General features: G+C 43.4%; 1 protein-coding gene across 2 annotated transcripts in view; it reads right to left on the bottom strand.

Annotated features, from left to right (window-relative positions):
* ATP2A3 (ATPase sarcoplasmic/endoplasmic reticulum Ca2+ transporting 3) overlaps nucleotides 1–19,935 on the bottom strand; it is a 135,548-nt gene that overhangs the window by 88,877 nt on the left and 26,736 nt on the right. For both annotated transcript variants that reach the window (XM_065418464.1, XM_065418463.1), the window contains exon 2: nucleotides 823–840. In XM_065418464.1, the coding sequence (XP_065274536.1) occupies nucleotides 823–840 (18 nt within the window). The remainder of the gene's footprint in view (nucleotides 1–822; nucleotides 841–19,935) is intronic.

Raw genomic sequence — 19,935 nt, 5'->3', positions numbered from 1 at the left:
GGGTCAGCTTTTGTGGCCTGCATCATGCGGGAGGTCAGACTAGATGATCATAATGGTCCCTTCTGACCTTAAAGTCTATGAGTCTATGAGATCCTCAAAGGTATTTTAGAGTCTAATTCCCAGTGAAACCAATGAGAGTTAGGCACCTAAATACTTTTGAGGATCTGTACCTAAGTCAGCACTCCTGCATTTTATTTTTGAATGTCTTTGACTCTCAATGTGACACATGGGGAGTCCCTTAAACCTCTTGGGGACTCAATTTACTCACCTGCACAATGGGTATAAGCTTATAATCTTTATGCAGTACTTTGGGAACCACAGGTGACAGGTGCTACGTAAGTGTAAAGTATTATAATTATAGTAGATATGCACTGGTCTAGGGTAGGATGCCTTGTAGGTCAGGATGCTCTATATGTGTAGGAGCTACTTTTTAACATTTCCAGAGAATGATCTTTTACCATAATTTGCTGTACCAGAATCAAGAAGTTAAAAAATTCCTTTATGAGACAATTTTCAAGGTCAATTTTTCAGCTCAAGATTCTAGACAGCGTCACTCAAGAGTGTGAAGTCAGCTTGCTTTCCCCTCCTAAACCTCGTACAGGTAAGTTTTGCCTTTATGTAACTGGGGTTGCTCTTAGGTCTCCAACTCTCTCCACTGCAAAATATTCCCATGGGCATTGAATCAGGTCCCTTGTGAGCTTCCCAGCAGGCTCCAAGGGACTAGCTGACACTAAGCTCCCTCCCAGAATACGTAGAGACATGCTCCAAGAGCGAAGGGGAAGTTGAAAAAAGAAAAAGCAGAGTCAATATAATTCCACCTACCTTCTTCAGCAGGGAGTTCTGCAGATTTCCACCAACATGCCAAGGAACAGACGCGGTAGGAGAGAAAAGAAAAAGAAGAGATATTATTGATCTGGAAACAGACACAAGAATTTAGCATTGGAAAGAAACTGGTTGAGTGGTTAGACTAGAAAGCTTTGTGAAAACCACATGTTCTCATGTATACACACACCTCAGGCCCCAAGAACTTTGGAAGGGGTGCAAAAAAGGCATCTATGTACCAAACACAACAAGAGACAGCCTAACAAATCTTAAGGAAGAGAGGTGAGATGTATGATGCCTCCAGGATGCTGGTTGCATGGAGAACACTATGCACTTTAGAGACCAAACTGGAATTCATTTCCTTTTCTACCCCATGATAATTCTTCCCAATAGTGTCCGCGTTTCTCCTTTGCTCTTCCTAACATTCGTTTAAAAGAACAGAAAACCATTCTCCATTTCGCCATTACAGTGCAGCCAGGCGAAGGCAAAGGGGTCAGAGCAGAGGGTTGGAATTACTCAGAGGTTACTGAATTTCAATAAAATACACATCTTCTTTCAAACTTGACAACCCTGACAAGAGACTAAACTGCCTAGCCCTCACTTTGCTCATACAGTTCAACCTAAATTATCCAAAACTCCCTGTTATCCAAGATAGAGTCACATTCCCTGACAGACTAGTAATTACACTGAATAGACCCTCATTCGCCTGAAACCTTGATGGCCTGAAAGACATTTGGAAATCCAGCTTGTACTGAAAACAGTCCCACATCAGAAGAGTTGTCAGTTACAGTACCTCTCACAAGCATTATATTTTAACAGACTATATGGGTTAACAAACATTTCAGAGATTAACAAAGTACGTAGCTTGTCTGCCTTTGTCTGGAGGGGGAGGAAGGTCAACCGATCAAAAGGGAATTAATTTTATTTATTTATTTCTGTCACTTATACTTTCCTTCCCAGACTAGCTCTGTGTTTTTCCCTCCTTTGAGTACAAGAGAGAAGATAAAGGTGACATTTTTAAAAGAACTCAAGGTTGGCCTAACACTGCTCCAGTGGGAGTTTTACCATTGACTTCAATGGGAGCAGAATTAGGCCAACACTTTTCAAAATCCCATCTGTCAGAAAGGAGTCCCATTGCCAGCATCAAGGGCCCTTTGCCAGCTTCTGGTCATATATAAAACTCTGTCTGTCTGGGTTTTAGCATATCATTGATGTATCTCACACATGCACACGGATTTTATTCTCAATACACCTGTGAGACAGAGAAGTATTATCATCACTTTACAGGAGGGGAACTGAGGCACTTTAAGACTATGTGACTTACCCAAGGTCACATAGTAAGTCTGTGGCAGATCCAGGAATTGAACCATATCTCTTGAGTCCTGGGCCAGTGCCTTGACCTCAAGACCATCCTTCCTCAACTTATTTTAGAACACTTGCAACCTCCTGAGAAATAAATACAAATGAGAATTCCATTCTCCCCACATGCACCTGGCTGGTTGACTGGTATCTGATTAAATCCCTGTAAGTCTCTCCAGTACACATGCCCACATGCCATGAATGAATCAGAACTAACCCATAAAGTAATTCCTTTTTAAAAACAGCTCTGAACACTTGCCACAGACTTCACCAGAATTTACTCCCCCTTGAGGGACGGCTGCTGGCTATTTTTCCTTATATTTTTACAGCATATGCTTGGAAGATTCAGAGTAGATTGCTCCTCCCAGGAGACAACCTGCTGGAAGGAGGATTCCCTGGAAGGTTCCCTTTGCAGAGGTTCTTCCTCATTCTTCTCCTAGGGAAAGATATTAGGCAGAAAGTCCATTGTTTGGAAGAGTTCTGATGCATCTGCTGGGGGCGGGGGGGGGGGGGGGGGGGAAAGAGTTGTACCTACATGGGTGGAGCTGGCTCTTGAATTCTGGATATTGGTCCTATATATATTTAATGTACCCAGAGGATTGGATGATGCTCAAAATAAATACGATTCCTCTGGGTCTGAAATGCTGAGACTATTGGAAAAATAGTTCAAGTGTCCCTCTTTTAAATCGGCACCTATCTCTCCACCGATCTCACTAGTATTTTGATATGCCTGGAATATACAAACGCCAGTTGGTGCTAACAACCTCCACTTTTATTATTGATCATTTCTACTGCAGTAGCACCTGCAGGTCTCAAATCAGGGCCTCGTCATGCTAGCCATTGTACAAACAAGTAGTGCAAAGACAGTTCCAGAGAGCTCACAGCCTAGCATTTTGACAATATACAATAGGTGGATGAACAGACAAACAGAGCATGGAAGGGCAAGGTAACCATAAACACCAGTGAGTTTGCATAAGTCACTAATTATACTGGTCTCAGTATTCACTATAGACTGCTCTCCAGTACCTCCCAACCATATATTTTGACTATTTTATTTGGTCATCAGCCCTTTCTCCCACCCCTCTTTTTACACTTAAACCCCACCTTGCAATACCTACAACTGGCTGGGTCACTGACGTTACTATCAGTCGCTTCTGGGCACCTGCAGAAGAGAATTCCCACAGCCAGCCCCTACAAATACTCATTCAACAGATGCCCTGAGCTCCCTTAGCAATCCAGGGTGTTCTCCGGCTTTAACCAGTCATCTGCTGTTCCACCATTCCGAGGTAAATCTGTCAGTTCTAAGGAGCACAGCCCCTGACCGATCTCTCAACCAGAGCAAAGCTTTGCATCTTAATCATGGCAAGCAAAGCGGATACCTGCCCCAAGGTGAAAATAAAAGCCTGAAAGGAAAAAAGCTCCTACTCTTTATCAGGTGATTTCAGAAGATTTACAGGATAGACTACAAGCTTCAGAGACTTCTCACATATTCCTACGGATGAAAATATTTAACTGTAATAATGCAACAGGAAAGGAAGTTCCCTCAAGTCTCAGACATAATTAATAGTCTAATGTTTCCACACTCAGATGGAATAATGGGGTAGGTATAGGGCTATGCAATATTATGTGTTGCAATTATGTACTCCCACCCACAACCCACAAGAAAATTATTTTGTTTATAGTCTATATATTTATATGCATGCACACACATTAGAGAATGAATCTTGGCATACATACATACACACACATATACACACACACATATACACACACACACACATACACACACACACACATACACACACACACACATACACACACACACACACGCCAAGGTTTTCACAAGTGGCCTATGATTTTGCGTGCCTTACTTGAGCCATATGAAAAGGGCCCAGTTTTCAGAAATTTCTGAGCACCCACACTCTGGAAGTCAGGCACCTCCAAAACACCTCAAATCCGGCACCCAAAAACCCTAGTTATTTTTGGAAATCAGTGTCATAGAGATGATTTTCAATTCATACACGCACAGGCGCACACAGGCTTATAAATGCTGAGGTGACATCCAAGTGATAAATTGCAGAGCTGAGTTATAAATGTATTTATCACTCACTTTTGCCCACTTCATGTGCCAGTTCCCTCAGGGATTTACTCTAACAGAAAACCAGCTTTCCAATGGCACACAGAGCACTGACTTCTAGCTCTGGGAAGTCCAAAGACAATGAATTTTAAAGCCTTAACGTTTTTATTTCTCTCTGGCCATCAAGGGGTTACAATAACTTTCCCTGTTGCATTTCACACCTGGGGCCCGGGAGGAGCAAACACAACCTAAGGTTGACCCATGTTTAGATTTTTCTCTATATGCAGCAGACAGCCCTGTAATGAGAAGGGGGATCTGGAAGAACAGTAGCTTCTGCTAGACTGTACCGGACTTCCTCGCAGTGCACTGTCAAGGTTTCTATGGGATTTTGCATCATTTGACAGAGCTACGTAGAAGCCTGGCGGAGCCTACACAGCCTGCACTTGCCATAGTTTGCCACACTACAGCCAGCAGGACAAAGTACTTCTAGCTAATAATGATGAAGGCAGGGGAATACGGTCCAGATGGCAGATGGACTCCCAAGGGAGGACAGAGGAAAACTGTGTGAGCTGGGGGAAGGGCAAGAGGCACATCCCAATTCTTCCACTTTCCCTAGATCCTGCCACTTGCTGTCAAAAGGCCGTAAGACTGGGCACTCTAATTTAATTGCATGCACACATTTCAGCCTGGGTTGGGAGCTGGGAAACCATCCTACACCAGGGTCCACATTATTAATGTTTCAGGCAACTCCTGAAAGCAGAAAGGGATGCACCAAGGTGCAGAGGTCCAGAGGGTCACCACAGTACATATTCGGTCCACTAAAGCATAGTTAGTTTCAGCCCAGACAAGTATCAGTGCTTCCACTGTGGGGGAGGACGAAGATGCATTGAATTTTTCATGCAAATGGCTGGATCACTCTCTCTCAGCGGTAGCCAGGGCGTTCATTCTCTCACGCTCGGTCTCTTTTTAAAAAATATATATATCATTAGCATTCAGTGAATGAATTCTCATTTCATAGCAAAGCACTGGTGACTCACAACTGCAGACACATTTCAGAGAGAAGAATCTTTTTTGAAAGGAATGAACAAAAACATCTCACACAAGCTTCGATTTCTCCTTCTGTGGAGGAAGCAAGTAGAACTGAGCAAGATAGGTAATATGACAAAGCCAGACACGCTCACGCACTGTCTAGCTAGGTATTTATACTACACTAGCTGTGGTATACAAATATTCAGTACACTTGAGTTCTGAGTTCTCCCCATAAAACTTAAGGGCAGAGGGGGCATGGGGATAAACACTGCAAGATGAGAATTGAGAGGACAGAGGTAATGTCCAGATCAGAGAGGAGTCTGAAACACAAACACAAATCCAAACACCCTTGAACTTGAGAAAGCTCAGCTATAAACCTGAGGGTCAGACCCTTTTCTAACATAGGATGAACAAAAAGTGGTTTGAGCATTGGCCTGCTAAACCCAGGGTTGTGAGTTCAATCCTTGAGGGGTCCACTTAGGGATCTGGGGCAAAATCAGTACTTGGTCCTGCTAGTGAAGGCAGGGGGCTGGACTTGATGACCTTTCAAGGTCCCTTCCAGTTCTAGGAGATAGGATATCTCCATTAAAAAACAAAAAAACAAAAAAACAACCAGCATTGAAAACGTTCACTAAAAAAACCCCAAACTGCAGTAACAGGTATTTTTGTACGGAGGAAGACTAGAATGTGCATACTGGAGTCGCAAGCTGATGGCTGTTTGAGAGCAGGGATGGGACTTTTCAGGGCTTGTCAAACTCTTCCAGCAAAGTCTTTCAGAGCAAACAAACCTTTCTGCATTTTCAAAAGTTGGTTTCTCAGTAGATTCATATCATAGGTTAAGCTGGGGGAGTGATGGCGGGGATTTGGCTCACTGACTTCCTCGGTTTGCATCAGTGTAACAAAGTAGAATTCAGCCTGTGGAATCCAGATTTCATAAGCCAGCAAAGAATGAATGTTATTTATCTATAGTATGGTAGTGCTTGGGCACTGCCATCAAGATTGGGACCCCATTGTGCTAGGCCCAGTACATACACATAGTAAACACAATCCTGGCCTTGAAGACCTTATAATCTAAATAGATAAGACAGACCAATAGCAAGAAGCGAAACAGACACACAGATAGAAGTGCCTTGCTGGCGGCTACAGCAGCTAAGTGACAATTGGGAATAGAAGCCAGATCTCTGGATTCCCATTCCAATGCCCTATCAACTCCCTCAGCAATAGGCTGTTCCTTCCACTTTTAGTACTAAACTGTTCGCTCACCAAAATAAAAATCAAAGGTCCATGTAATTAAATACCAATTACTTTGATTGAAATTTTCAAAGCAGACTAAGGGATTGAGTCACATCTCTGTTCAATGGGCCTTGAGAGACACGACCCTAGCCTTCAGCCTGATGTTTTTGTTAATAGTGAAGCACTGAAATAGGTAACTGACAGCAAACACAAGCTTTCCTTCCAAGCCCTGGTGCTCACGGATACCAATTAATGGACCAAATTTGTCTCTGGTGTAAGTTCAATGGAGTTTCACCAGGACTGATTTCAGCCAAATGTGCTTGAATTACTCTAACTGCAAATTAAGGCTGGGTTTGGATAAAAGTAAAAGGTGACTCAAACCTCGATTATGAACTCTATATCATCATACAGCAGCAACAGCACAGAGCTGGTGAATGAGAACCAGGAAGTGAAACCAACTCATCTATTTTCCATTGTCTATTTTCATTCAAAGAAATGCAAAGAGTAAACGACAAAAAAAAAAAATTAAACTTGTTCAACTTTTCAATTAATAGCATCAGGTCTTACTAGTAACAGAGGCAGAGACTTTTTTATTGTGATGAGTTTCCTAACCTAACTTCATCCCCTTCAAATAGTTACACTTCGGCTTGGAGGGATCCGATTTTTATCAGTAAATGCCCGCAAATATTCATTTCACCATACACACGCAAACCAATGAAAAAAATATTTTTATCGCTAACCATCAAAATTAACAGATACGCAAAGCAAGAAAAATGTTGCTTGAGAAATTAAGAGTTTGATTTAGGGATATTTACTTTGTATATTTTGACATGTGGTGTTGACAATGTGTGTTTTAACAGTTATGAATCTTTAACTTCTTGACTCTCAACACCTTACTATCATTAAATAATTACTGCCTGACCCCTCTCCCAGCCTTCAGCTGCCACTCAGGTCAAAGAGTGGAAGGCACCTGGCTCCCATTGAAATCAACAGCAAGAATAAGAAAAGTTGCTGAGGCTCATCCACCCCTCTGACCACTACCCCATGGCGGCACGGCCACATGGGCATTCAATGGACGGAACAAGTGATCAGCACTGTTCTTCTTTAGCACAGGAAAATGGAGGGACTGAAGGAAGCCAGAGGCTACGTTCCGAAGGACTACACCAGAATTTCACGGCTACGAATTTAAGGCAGTGTAGGTGCTGCTAAGTCACAGAAGCCTTACTATCATTAAATAATTACTGCCTGACCCCTCTCCCAGCCTTCAGCTGCCACTCAGGTCAAAGAGTGGAAGGCATCCGACGAAGTGGACATTCACCCACGAAAGCTTATGCTCCAATATATCTGTTAGTCTTAAAGGTGCCACAGGACTCTCTGTTGCTTTTTACAGATCCAACTAACACGGCTACCCCTCTGATCCTTTATAAGTGTTTCTCAGGGCAGGACAAACTGTTTTGCCACCTTCTCTTCTCTCACACACACAGAAGGGACACATTCTGCCATCCGGTTTAAAAAGATAATAAAATGCTTTGGTTAGCAGAGCCAACAAATTACAGACCAATTTCAAACACAAGAACGAAAAGGTGGGCAATTTTTTACAATGCCCGGCACAATTTCTTTCCTAATGGGAGTGGTTGTAATTATCTCCTGCAAGTCATTTCATTCAGCTGTATAGGGGCTACTGTCCTGGAGTCTTCATATTCCACCTGCCCTAGAGAGGGAATCCCATAAAACAACATTGACAGCAGGAAATGTGGAATTTTAATATTGTACAAGTTTATTGCATAAACCATGCCAGGAGACCACAGTAAAGGTGACCAGAGCTGATATGCTGAGCTCCCCCACTTTCCCTGGCAAAACAATCACAACAGCTTTTAAAAGTCAAGCCAATTTAAAAAGACAAACAGAGCAAACAGGTGACGCCTTAAGGGTTCTCTTACATGTCCGTGTTTTGCAATTCTGTGAGGCCCTGCAGGATTCCACGTCCGGTTACACTAGGTTAAAATGGCATTTTGAGTATTGAGCATCCATATGAGTACCAACAGAGTTTCCTTGTGTTTAATATCATTACTGTGGATACCCAGAGGGATTACTAAAGATTTGCCACTTACTTGTCACTTTGGATTTCTCCACTTCCCACCCTCCCACCACACATGCAATAACTGGTGCACTAGCCGAGCTGCAAAATATTGACATGACCTCCTCTAAGGGCATCTAAAGAGACTGGTTATCCTGGGCAGATTTGGAGCTGGCACTCGGAATACTGCTACTATTGACTAATATTGATAGTTCAGTCCTTTGCCAATCCAAATAAACTGCCTTTGCGGGATGGACACCCTCAGGCTGGCAACAGAAAGGAGTAAGAGCACAACACTCAGGTGACGCGAAGGAGACTGAATAGGGGTTGCACCCAACAGATTGCTTTGGCAAAGCCACACGTGGACAACATGGCCTGGAATTCCAGCTGGTGATACACACCGAGGAAAGGGTTCTGATAAGATGTTCTGTGGCAGGGGGAGGAAGAACAGCACTGGCACAAGAAACAAATGTACATCAGCAGGTTGAAAAAGCTCCGCTCTAGGGGGTCCTGCTTTGCTTTACCTCCCTAAACAAAGTCTACTTGGGGGGGGGGGGGTTCTTAAATCACATGTACTGCAGTAGCACCTAGGGGCCCCAGTCCCGTGCCAGGACCCCGTGGCGCTATACTACTCCTTAGCTCTCATCCAGCACTTTTCATCCATAGACCTCAAAGCACTGGAGAAAGTATCACTAGTCCCATTTTACAGAATGGGGAAGCACAGAGAGGGGAAGTGACTTGCCCAAGGTCCCCCAGCAGGTCAGTAACAGAGCCAGGAATAGGACCCAGGTCTTCAAGACTTGGTTCAGTGCTCTGTCCATTAAACCACATTGTCTCCCTTAGACAAGATTATTTTAAGAAGTCTTTCTCTCCCGCCCCTTCTTAGGAACGTCCTTAAGAATCAATTATCTTTCCCTTATGGGAGGTATTTCTGCTGTCACAAGGTGAAACAAGGAACATATCAAGATTGTCCCCACAAAGCCCTATAGAGTGATAATCCCACAATGCCTTTCTTCTCTATCCCAATGCATTCGCTTCAGAGACCTACTCTCAGATTCTCACCACCACCACCCCCAACTTCGTCAAAGGTAAAGTCAAAATCAAATGCCACTGTATAGCTCACACGTGGACCATAAAGACATACTGCCCTGCTAACGTACCTGCTCTGTGGACTATGGAGAGAGTGGCTGTTGGTTTGGTACCTTTCACCACATTAAATTCATATAAAAAAGAAGACCACCACCACAGGAAGGAAGATGATGAAGGCCATCATCCTCCAGTCACTCACCCAAGCTTAAAGAAAACAGTAGTGGGGCAATAAGGAGGGACCTGACCTTGGCTTGGAGTCATTCAAGTCAAATCACTGTGTTGTAGGAATAGTGTACAGTGAAAGACAAGTACTTTACTGGCTCAACAGTGTCCCCTCTCGCCAAGGTATGTGAGAATAGATGTTCATCAGCTGCCACAAGGGTGCTTATCTATCTGCTATGACTAGCTTTCTTTAGGCCATATATCTCATTTTGTAAGGTTTTCAGTTTTTGAAAGGGAAAGGGAGTGATTGAATCAGTTCCTTTTATATTGAACTAAATGACACATGCCTCATTTCCTAGATTCTGCCAACATCAAGGTGGAAGAAAAAAAACAACAAAAAACAGGAGGTCAGTTAAAAGAACAAGAATCCCCAAACTATCATCAGCCAGGATATGGCACCCTATCCATGACACAGAACAGAAAACCAGACAGCACCATTTTGGGACACCGTTGTTCGTCAAGACGCCATGAAACATAAATTGTTATTTTAACCAACTAAATTTCAACCCACACTTCGGCTCAAAAACTCATCACAAAAGATAATCTGCTGTGTTTCAAGCTGCAGTGACAGTTTACACAATTTCAGATTGGCAGCTTTTCACTCTGTGCTTTTGAGAAAGCTTTTGATGGATTTCATTGGCTTTAAAACCCTTTGCTGGTTTGTTTTAAAAGCAAGTTTGTCTGATCACCTGTTTGGAGAATATCCAACTTGAAGACATAGAGGAGTTCCGCTATTCATCACCTCCTGTAGTTTCACCTGAGTTACACAGAATAGCACCCTACAGTGATGGTATTAAAAAAAAAAAAATCTAGCGTATCTTTAAAAATTGTTTTAAATTAATCTGGGATCAAACACACTACAATCACATTTGTATTGTTACTGCAGGGCAGAGTTAAGGTCATCTGAGTGCCTTAACTGTATATCTCTTACCACGTTTGGGTTTCTTTTAAGTGAAACCTTAATTCTGAATTTCCTTGGTTTATAATGTTCGGATTGGAGACAACTGTAATACCCTTATAAAATGCTCCCCCCAGTCCTAAATTACTCTCACCTTTAACTCCATTCTAATGTAGTTTTTTGTCTGGGAATAGTCATTCTTGTGTCACACCCACACATTTTACACTGGTGAAGCTCTGATATCTTCAGTGGAGTTACTCTTGATTTACATTGATGTGAAAAGAGAATTCGGCTCAGTGGCACCAGATGGGAAAGAACACTAGATCAGCAGTCCTTCCCCAGGGCCAGTGCAGGATTGTTCCCTGTAACATTTTCTCCAGTGGAACTTTTACACTCTCAGGTCTCTTGAATGTCGCAGTGTCACCAGGAACGCAGCAGAAAGCTGCAAGGTTGGCTCCAGAGTGGAAAAATCTTTGATTTTCTCCTGGGGAGAACCACCCTGCATACTTCAGAACTGCGCCATTTGCTGGGAACGTTTGATAAATAGGCGCTCCCAGCCATGCAACTCCACCTGCTATTGGCTCACTCTGTGAGCTGCACCCAGGTTGAGAACTCCAGGGGCCCACACAAATGCTTTTCTCTGCACTTTCCTTTTAACCTAGTAGGCTGGCAGGGCAGCCAAGAGTACATTCTGCACCTTACAGCTGATTCACTTCTGTAGGGTCACACGTGGAAAGCACCAGTTCCTGAGCTGCAATTTGAGTAGGGAGGGGAGAAAGGCTTACAGGGCCTCTCAGAAGCAGCAGCAAGAATCACGTTTGTTATTGCACACCAGAGACAGAAAGAGATAAGGGATACCACAGCATCAAGTTAGCCATTTAACAAGAAAGCCCTTGTACAGTAAACACCGGTAGTCACAAAGCAGAAGTGTAACAGAATGGGATGGAGATTCGATTCACACAGGAAATGCTGACACCCTATCAGATGCCTTCATCTCTGCGTGTAGGGTTCTCTCCCATGCGTTTCTGCAGGGCAGGGCAGGGCTGGGGGAGAGAGGGGAAACAGTCCAAGATGAAGTTGGTTGCATAAAAGGAAGCTTGTTTTGTTTGCTACTCACTAGTAAGCAGACCCCAAGACTAGGGCTTGTAGCTTGGAAACCCAAGCTACCTACATTCGGCAAAGAAATTACAAACCGCAACAGCAAACTTGCTTGCATTAAAGAAAAAGTTAACTGAATACTGTACAATGAACATATGCAAAGCACATGAATATTTCACATGAGAAAAGGTAAGCGTCTGGGGATGTGACCGTTCAAGAGCAACTACAACCTCCAGCAATGCTAAATAAGACAACACACAAAGAAGATATCATTTAAGGTTATTTAAAATTTGTCCATCCATTGCTCCAGGGGCATATTCAACACTGATGCACAACACACATCCTCAGTCCACACTGTAAACCCACAATCACCAGTTAAGTCCCCCTCCCAAGACATACACCATCATCTGATGACCCAAGAATATACACTACATAGTAAAACGCCAACGTACAGCGTAAACTATGGTCCAATTACTAAACCATGAGTGTTAGTAGCTCTCTCGCTTTAGAGGGAGGTTGGGGTTTATTGATTTGTATTTGTTCTACCTGAATGTATACTTTAACTTCTGCATAGTGCACCAAAATATACAATACTAGGAATAGTACGAGACCATAATTAGAGTAATGGTTCTCAAACCATGGTCCCTGGACCACCAGTGATCTGCAGAGTACTTGCTGAGGGCCTGGGGAAAGCTGGTTAGTCCACAAGCAGCTGGCTCCTCCTTTTTTCCATCTGCCTAATTTCATTAAGAGACAGCTAAAAACAACATAAAAACTTTCCTAATATTACTTTTCTACTTGAGCAATTTCTGTAGTTGCCACAGAGGTGTTACATGATGGTGAATGGAAGGGAGGTGTCCATTAGACAATCTCAAGATTGTAACAGAGCAGAAGGTCTGCTATAGTTAAGGTTAAAACTTGCTTACAATTTAATAGATGATTTTTCTAAGTGCTCTATAATGCACAAGCTTACTCAAATTGTCTTCAAAATTGCTGTGCCTCATCAGCATCAGGTGGTCCAAATTTGGGGTGTTTGAGGAAGGAGTTCCCAATATACAATCCCCACCTTTTTTCTTTTACTTGGGTATTGGTTTTCATAACCATTCATCCCCATAAAGAGTGGTGCTGGTGGTGATACTGAAAAATTGGAGTATCTGAGGGAATTGCTTCTATGACTTCTGGTTAGTCAGTGGGGTGAGACCGAAGTCCTCCCTGTTTGGCTGGTTTGGTGTGCCTTAATAGTAAAGGAAACCCAGCCTTGGGCTGTAACTGCCTTGCTCTAAGCAATTTGTCCTGAATTGATACTCTCAGTTGTGTTCCGCCAGAGGCAGCTTCGTTACAGGAGGAAGGCACCCAGCCAGGTTTATTGTCGTCAAAGCACGGGACTAGTATTCCGCAGACGCTACCGGACCACTAATGAAGGTATGTCCATAACAATGGATCGGCGGGACTTCCTGTTCCTCCCTAGGCCAGACAAAAATACTCCCTCTGAGATACATCTTTATACCCCAATACAAACAAGTTAGTACTGCCCCTCTGACATAGTTACTTACTGCCCCCTGACATGGCTAGTTATCACCCATCACCTTATACATGTTGGTTCGATCAAAACATCTCTATTACGTACTGTCATCCTGACCTTATCTTTTAGGAGGGGTCCGTGTGTTCCTGTTATCCTTGGGGAATATTTTTGTACCATCCTTGATATCGGGATGTTCTGGTACCACTTGTCATTGGGATGTGTTTGTGTAAGTACTCTGTAACTAGCACTTCTTAGGAATGTGTATTTCTGCAATATCATCCCCGTTCTTGCCAGAATGTGTAAGCATGTCGTGCCTCATACCAGGCCTCTAATACAAGGGCTTATGTCTCAGGCTCTCTTCCTACTACAATTTCCTGTGTGACCTTGGGAAAGTCACTGAATATGTACCTCTATTGCCTGTCAGTAAAATGGGGATAATAATAGTACCTTCCTCCCACCATTTGTCTTGTCTTTATAGAATGTAAGCTATCCAGGGCAGGGACCATCTTTTACTCTGTGTGTGTGCAATACCCCCGTACAATGGGACCTTAATCTCAGTTACTGCCTCTAAGGGCTATGTTTATACAACAACTACTAATAGCCCAATGACCAGAAATTCATGGTTGTGCTCTGTGGTAGCCAAGGAAGACACATATATTTACTTGACGTTCCATGGATAGTACCTTTCCTTTCTGTCCTGAGTTCCTTCCAAATATGAACCAAATATAAGCCCTGTATGAATGTATGAATTAAAAGAAAACCCTCAGAACTTTCTTACAAACAAAATCAAAACCAATTACTCACCCCAAACTGATTAACTGACATGCCCAGGGAGTTTGCAGCACAGTTGGGAATTTAATCCAGGTTTTCTAAACCCAGTCCAGTGCCTTAACAACAAGACCATCCTTCCAATATTTTAGCTACGTGATCCATTACAAACATACAATACAGGTTGGCTACTCCCTTCCTCCCCTATAGTCCCCTGACAATGCATGGTTTTTCCCTACAGTGCTGCAGAACTGGAAATCTTTGCTGCAAATCTTTGCTTGGTATCCAGATTTGTAAAAAGGCAGCAAAAAATTAACTCCAATTATTTTTTAGAAATATGCAGGCAGTTTCATTCCTCAGCAGAGGACAGTCTGCAGTTGGAAAATAAGTTTCCCTTCTGCACTAAAACAGGTGATAGCGTGAGACAACTCTGCAAACTTATTCTCCACTGCTGTGCCTAGTCCAGCAATAAATGCCTTAAAAAAAGTGGTGGGGCTGCCATGATTTCCCTTTGGAGACTATGCCACCACTCTCCAGCCCAGCACTGGTAAGGTCCAGGGGAGGAAAAACAGAGTTGCAGGTCATAACTGAGGTACAATGACATAGCTGTACAAGTAAAAAGCTTCCGCACTATACCTGACTGTAGCCAGCACTATTTAGTCCAGTATTTTCCACACAAACAATAAATTTCCGAGGGAAAATAAAGGTCAGATTTCATGTTTGATCTGCCCAAGAGCCAACATGAGTTACTGCCAAATAATTGGCCATGTTGCACGCAGAAACCTGAACATCTAGAAATACGACATTTGATCTTTTCATAGCATCTTGATCCCACAGGTTCTGTGATGTGTGGAGAAAAGGGAAATAAAACATGGGCTAGACTGGTTAGAAAATGACCCTGTAATATAATCACTCGTCACTGAAAACATGATAAAGCTAAGAACTCAAGCACAGATTCCAGAAATCTCACTAAAGCTACCCAGACTGCTTTCTTCCACTAATTTGTGCTCCATAGTCGCCCTGGATGCCATTTTACTTCTAGGTCCAAGCCAAATTATTGGTCTTGACCTCTAAGGCCCAATGTGGTTTAGTTCACGGGTACCTTAGAAACTGTCTCTCCCCTCATGTCCCATCCCAGCTGAGGCACCCACGCCAGCAGCCACCCGAGTTAAACATCTGAACTAGGAGCAGAGAGCTCTCAGGGAGGGACCCTCAAGTCTGGGACTCACCTCCCAAGTGGTCTGATGGGCCGTTAGAATCTGTACTAGTACGGCGGGAACAACCCAGCGCTTTGCAAATAACTCCTAGCTAATTTTACTTTGCCCTCTTCTCGTCTTTCCCAGGGAGCCAGATCAGCGCAGCTGCAGCAACAGGCCCTTGCCAACCTGGCATCACGTGCGCTCACCAGGATGTAAATGTCATTGCCCTGGAAGATGCCGAGAGGTCCCCAATGGCTTGAGTAATCTGGAGAGCCCAGGCACAGCTCCTCCAAAGAGAAAATAAGCCCTGACTGGTTCACCTGTATCATGTAAAATCTAATATCTTTCTCTAGCTGGGATGGGGAGCAGTTAGGAAGAAATTGGGAAATAATGAGCCAGCAACCTGAAATCCACAACCCTATCCCAAACCCACAACGGCGAGGGGCTAGGCGCCCCCACCACCACCCAAGCTCCAGCTTATTTAAAATGTGCCTCCCACGCACCACTTCTCAGAAGTTGGCAAGTAACATGACTCAGGCCAGCCATATAGTGCAAGACTTATCTATTCAGCCAGCCTCTTTCCGTGGGCTGGCTGGTTCTAGGTTTGGTCTGTATTTAATGAGGGCGTTTTCTTAAATTGTACCCATGTCTACAGGACATGGGACCTTTATAGACAAAATAAAATCTAGAAAACAAGTCACATAAATATGGTTATTTTGGAGAATGCAGCAATAGTAACTGCAGTGACTCCACGGTCACAATCAGGGCTAGACCCAAAGCTGTGTGGAAGTGACATCTATGGGCACTGGATTAGGCCCATCCTGTGTATCTGTCTAGAGGTACTGTACTCATCTCTGACACCCACCAGAATCTATTTAACTCCAACTCTTGCTAAAGACATGAGGAGAAAACTCTTAAAATAGTCAAAACATCCTAGTGCCCCCTTTATTTGAGGGCTGAGGAAGGACAGTCTAGGTCTCTGATCCTCTAAGCAGCCCTCCAGAAAAACAAGCGATAACAAGGGCAAACAAGTAAAACAAAAGCACTCAGGCAGGGGGGGAAAACAAATTGCCAACCCTGTTTGAGGAGAAGGAACCTCACACATCTTTTTTATACATCATAAAAAGCCTCCCCCTTCCCCACAAAAAGTATAAAAGGAGATCACCTTTATGAAAAGGCCAGCCATAAAACATACGCTCAAAGCCTTAGTGTCAGTTGGACTGGTTTGGGTTTGTTGGGTTTTTTATTTTAAACAAAACAAAACAAGAGTCCATAAGGCAATGAATGGGTTAAGTCGGGGTGAGCAGAGAACGGAAATGAACTACCTCAGCAGGCAACAATTCTTACAAGCTCAATTTTCTTATCAAGCCAAGAAGTTTAAGGTCAATAAAAAGCTCCAGGCTCCAAGCTTTGAGCCTAGCCCCTAAGCGAATTTGGCTTTCTGGCAGGTCAGGCTAGAAGAAGAAGATAGGTTGGCTGATATGCACTTTCTGCAAGGTGGAGACTCTCCACTGTTTGCTTTGCTTCTCCTCCCCCTTTTTTTCCATTCCTCCCTTGTGTTTGCACAGTTGCAGCTCTCCAGCAGTGGCAGAAGCAACTGCCTGACGTAAAACCAGCCCTTGGTTTCCTAGCACTGCAGTAACAGACCCACAAGCCTGGGGTTTCCTTTCATACCAGATCAAGGGAATCCCCTTTCCAGTCAGACCTTGCAGTCAGCCAGGCCTGCCCAAGCGCATTCCAAGAGCCCAGTCTATCCCCACCCCCCCACACACAATACACACAGGGAAGCGAACAGAGCCAGCCCTGGAATCATTAGCAGCCAGCTGCAGAAACTTGTATGGCCTGAGTTTTTATTTTTCCTTCTCTGGAAAGCCATAATCCTGACCAGCGGGGTAATTTATCCCCTTCTCCAACAACTGCTCTGGCATAGATGTGTGTGTGTCGGGGGGGGGGGGGGGGGAATGGTTTTCAAAACCCACTGCAACATCCTAGATCATATTCATTGAGAAAACTAAAAGGGGAGTTTTGTTCTCTGCTGAACCAACACAGTGGAAAGAATTTCCCACTAAATCCCCTGAGTGGGGGGAAAAAAGCTAAAAATCTGCATTGAAATAGTAACTGGTTTTGGAAAAAATAAAACCCACATGAGCGTGAATAAAATAAAGCTTACACAGTTTTTTAACAAACAAACAAAAACAAACGAACATTCCCTCACTGCCAGCAGACAGAAACTGAGCTGCCATAAACTCTGCGACAGATGTGGAAATGCCACGTAATAATATTAGAATAATGAGGTGTACATTTTGATGAACACTTTTTGGGATCTGGTCAACGAGGGGAAGCGACTGTATATTCCTGTGGGAATGCACTGATCTGGGGCTTGGAAAGAACACACAAGAAAGCAGCACAATGGCTTCTCAGAGAAGCAACTTCTGAGCAGACACTTAGGAGGGGTCGGGGGGAGGAGGGGGCGGCAATCACAAAACAATGGCGGACTTCCAGGCTTCAGTCGGAAGTGACACAGCTGTTTTTCCAGGCTGGGAACTAGAGATCAAAAGAACAGTGAAACAGCCCGCCTCAAGAGAAGAGGGGAGCAGGGTCAGTTGTCTTGGGTTCTCTCAGAAGACAAGCTGACACAAACAGAGGCTCTTCAGAGAAGTCTATAGGAAGGTTAGACTTGCCAGGTTTCCCCATGTGGAAGACAGTTTTGCACCTGGTAAGCTAGACGGGCGTATGGTCTGTTTTCTCTGAAAATCTAACTAAATAATGCTTTGCTTTTTGATGGCTATCTGGCCACCGGTTACCACCATCATTGCTCCTGGAAGGAACAGAAAACTGCAGGTACTGAATGTAAATCGGACCTGCTGAGGTAATCTGGTCAGTACAGAGTGGACTGCAACCCGGGCCCCGGAATGAAAGTGGGAAAGCCATGGGATTCCATCCCAAGAGAAGTGACAGCCCAAGGCCCAAGACCTGAGTGAAGGTGCATTGAGAGCGACTGAGGGGGTCAAGATACAATGTAGCTCAGTAACCGTGGCAAGCTCTACAAGCAGAAGAAAAAAAGAAATCTAAAATCCAAAGGCACAATCCTACATAGTTAGTTACTCCTCTGCAAACTCTGCAGGAGTTAGCTTTATCCATAGGTACAAATGTTTACAGGATTAAATATGTAAAACAACTTTGTCTTCTTTGGTAGAGGGCTTGATGGGGTGGGTTGCATTTGGGAGTGGACAAGGCAGCAAAACAAAAACAGAAAACCTCCACTTCATGGGAATCACAAACAAAACCTATGGATCATCTAACCTGTCTCCACCTCTTGCCACCCCACTTCCAACCAAAGTTCCCCTACTGTGCATTCAGATATTTTGTCCAGTTTAGTTTTACATGGTTCCATGTACTTCTACCTCTTCCCTTGAAGCACTTTCGCAATCTAACAAAATCTCTCTGTTGAAAATCCCTCCTCCCCCAATCCTCTGCTAAATTTCATCTCGTTTCTATTTCCAAATTGTTTAAGAAGAATCTAGCAGGACTACAGGATTCGAAAGCTTGAAAGATCACAAAAATTATATAGAGAGATGCCTGTTTGTTTCCACAGATATTTTTTTTAACATTTTAACTTTCGAGCAGTGCTGAAATAAATGCCCCAAGCAAAGGCAGTATATTAAAGCCAATTTTAGTGAGTTCTGTAAGAGACACAAACGCTAAGCTCTAGGAAATGCCAAGCAGAAGGGGGCGTGATTCCCTAATGGCACTGAAAGATATGCAAGGAGCTGCAAAAATGCTACATCACTGAAGGAGATTCATTCAGGCATATGGCAGAATCGGAGGGCGAGCTTCTTGGAGGTGACCTGCAAGGGAAAAAGAAAGTCATGCTTGGGATCGGTTTGCTCCTTTATGATGTGTGAAGGTGGCCTATAGGATTATTTTTCCCGTATTTTTAACGTTAGAAATTCCAGTCTCAGCTACCTTGTTTTTCCTGAAAGGCTCTTTGGACAACTGGAGAATTAAGTAGGTTTATGGACTTCAGAAACATCAAGGAAATGAAACCTGACAGGGGACACAGTTTTTATTCAATTGTTTAAGACTGAGTGAAACAAGTGTCAATAGAACCCAAACATCTGAACAAACTCTTGGAAGAGTTTTTATTAAAGATGCAATTAAAGATCTCCAGTATAACAAGGAATTCCTGATATTCCTATGCTTTCAAGTAAAGAGAAGAGGCCCAAAAAAAAAAAAAAAAAAAAAAAACAAGTTTCAGGATAAAGATGTACTAAAAAAGGGTATAAAAGCCGTTTTCCCCACTTTATAGGCCACCCTTAAAAACTATTTCCCTTCCTTAGTTTGCCATCACCCCCTCAAATCCACCCCCCTCCTTCCTAAAAAAAAAAAAAAATCACAGGGAATTTTTCACTTTTGTTTCCCTTACAAAGGATGTGAAGTTGGACCTTTCCCCAACCACCGTTTATTAATACTTAGCACATACACAGCATTTTTCAGCAGTCAATCTCAAAGCACTTTAAACAAAAGGTGGAGAAGCTTTTC

The sequence above is a fragment of the Emys orbicularis genome, chromosome 17 (genome assembly GCF_028017835.1).
Source record: "Emys orbicularis isolate rEmyOrb1 chromosome 17, rEmyOrb1.hap1, whole genome shotgun sequence".
NCBI classification, from domain to species: Eukaryota; Metazoa; Chordata; order Testudines; family Emydidae; genus Emys; species Emys orbicularis.
Note: the sequence above shows the minus strand (reverse complement) of the source record. Positions and strands in the feature narration are given on the sequence as shown.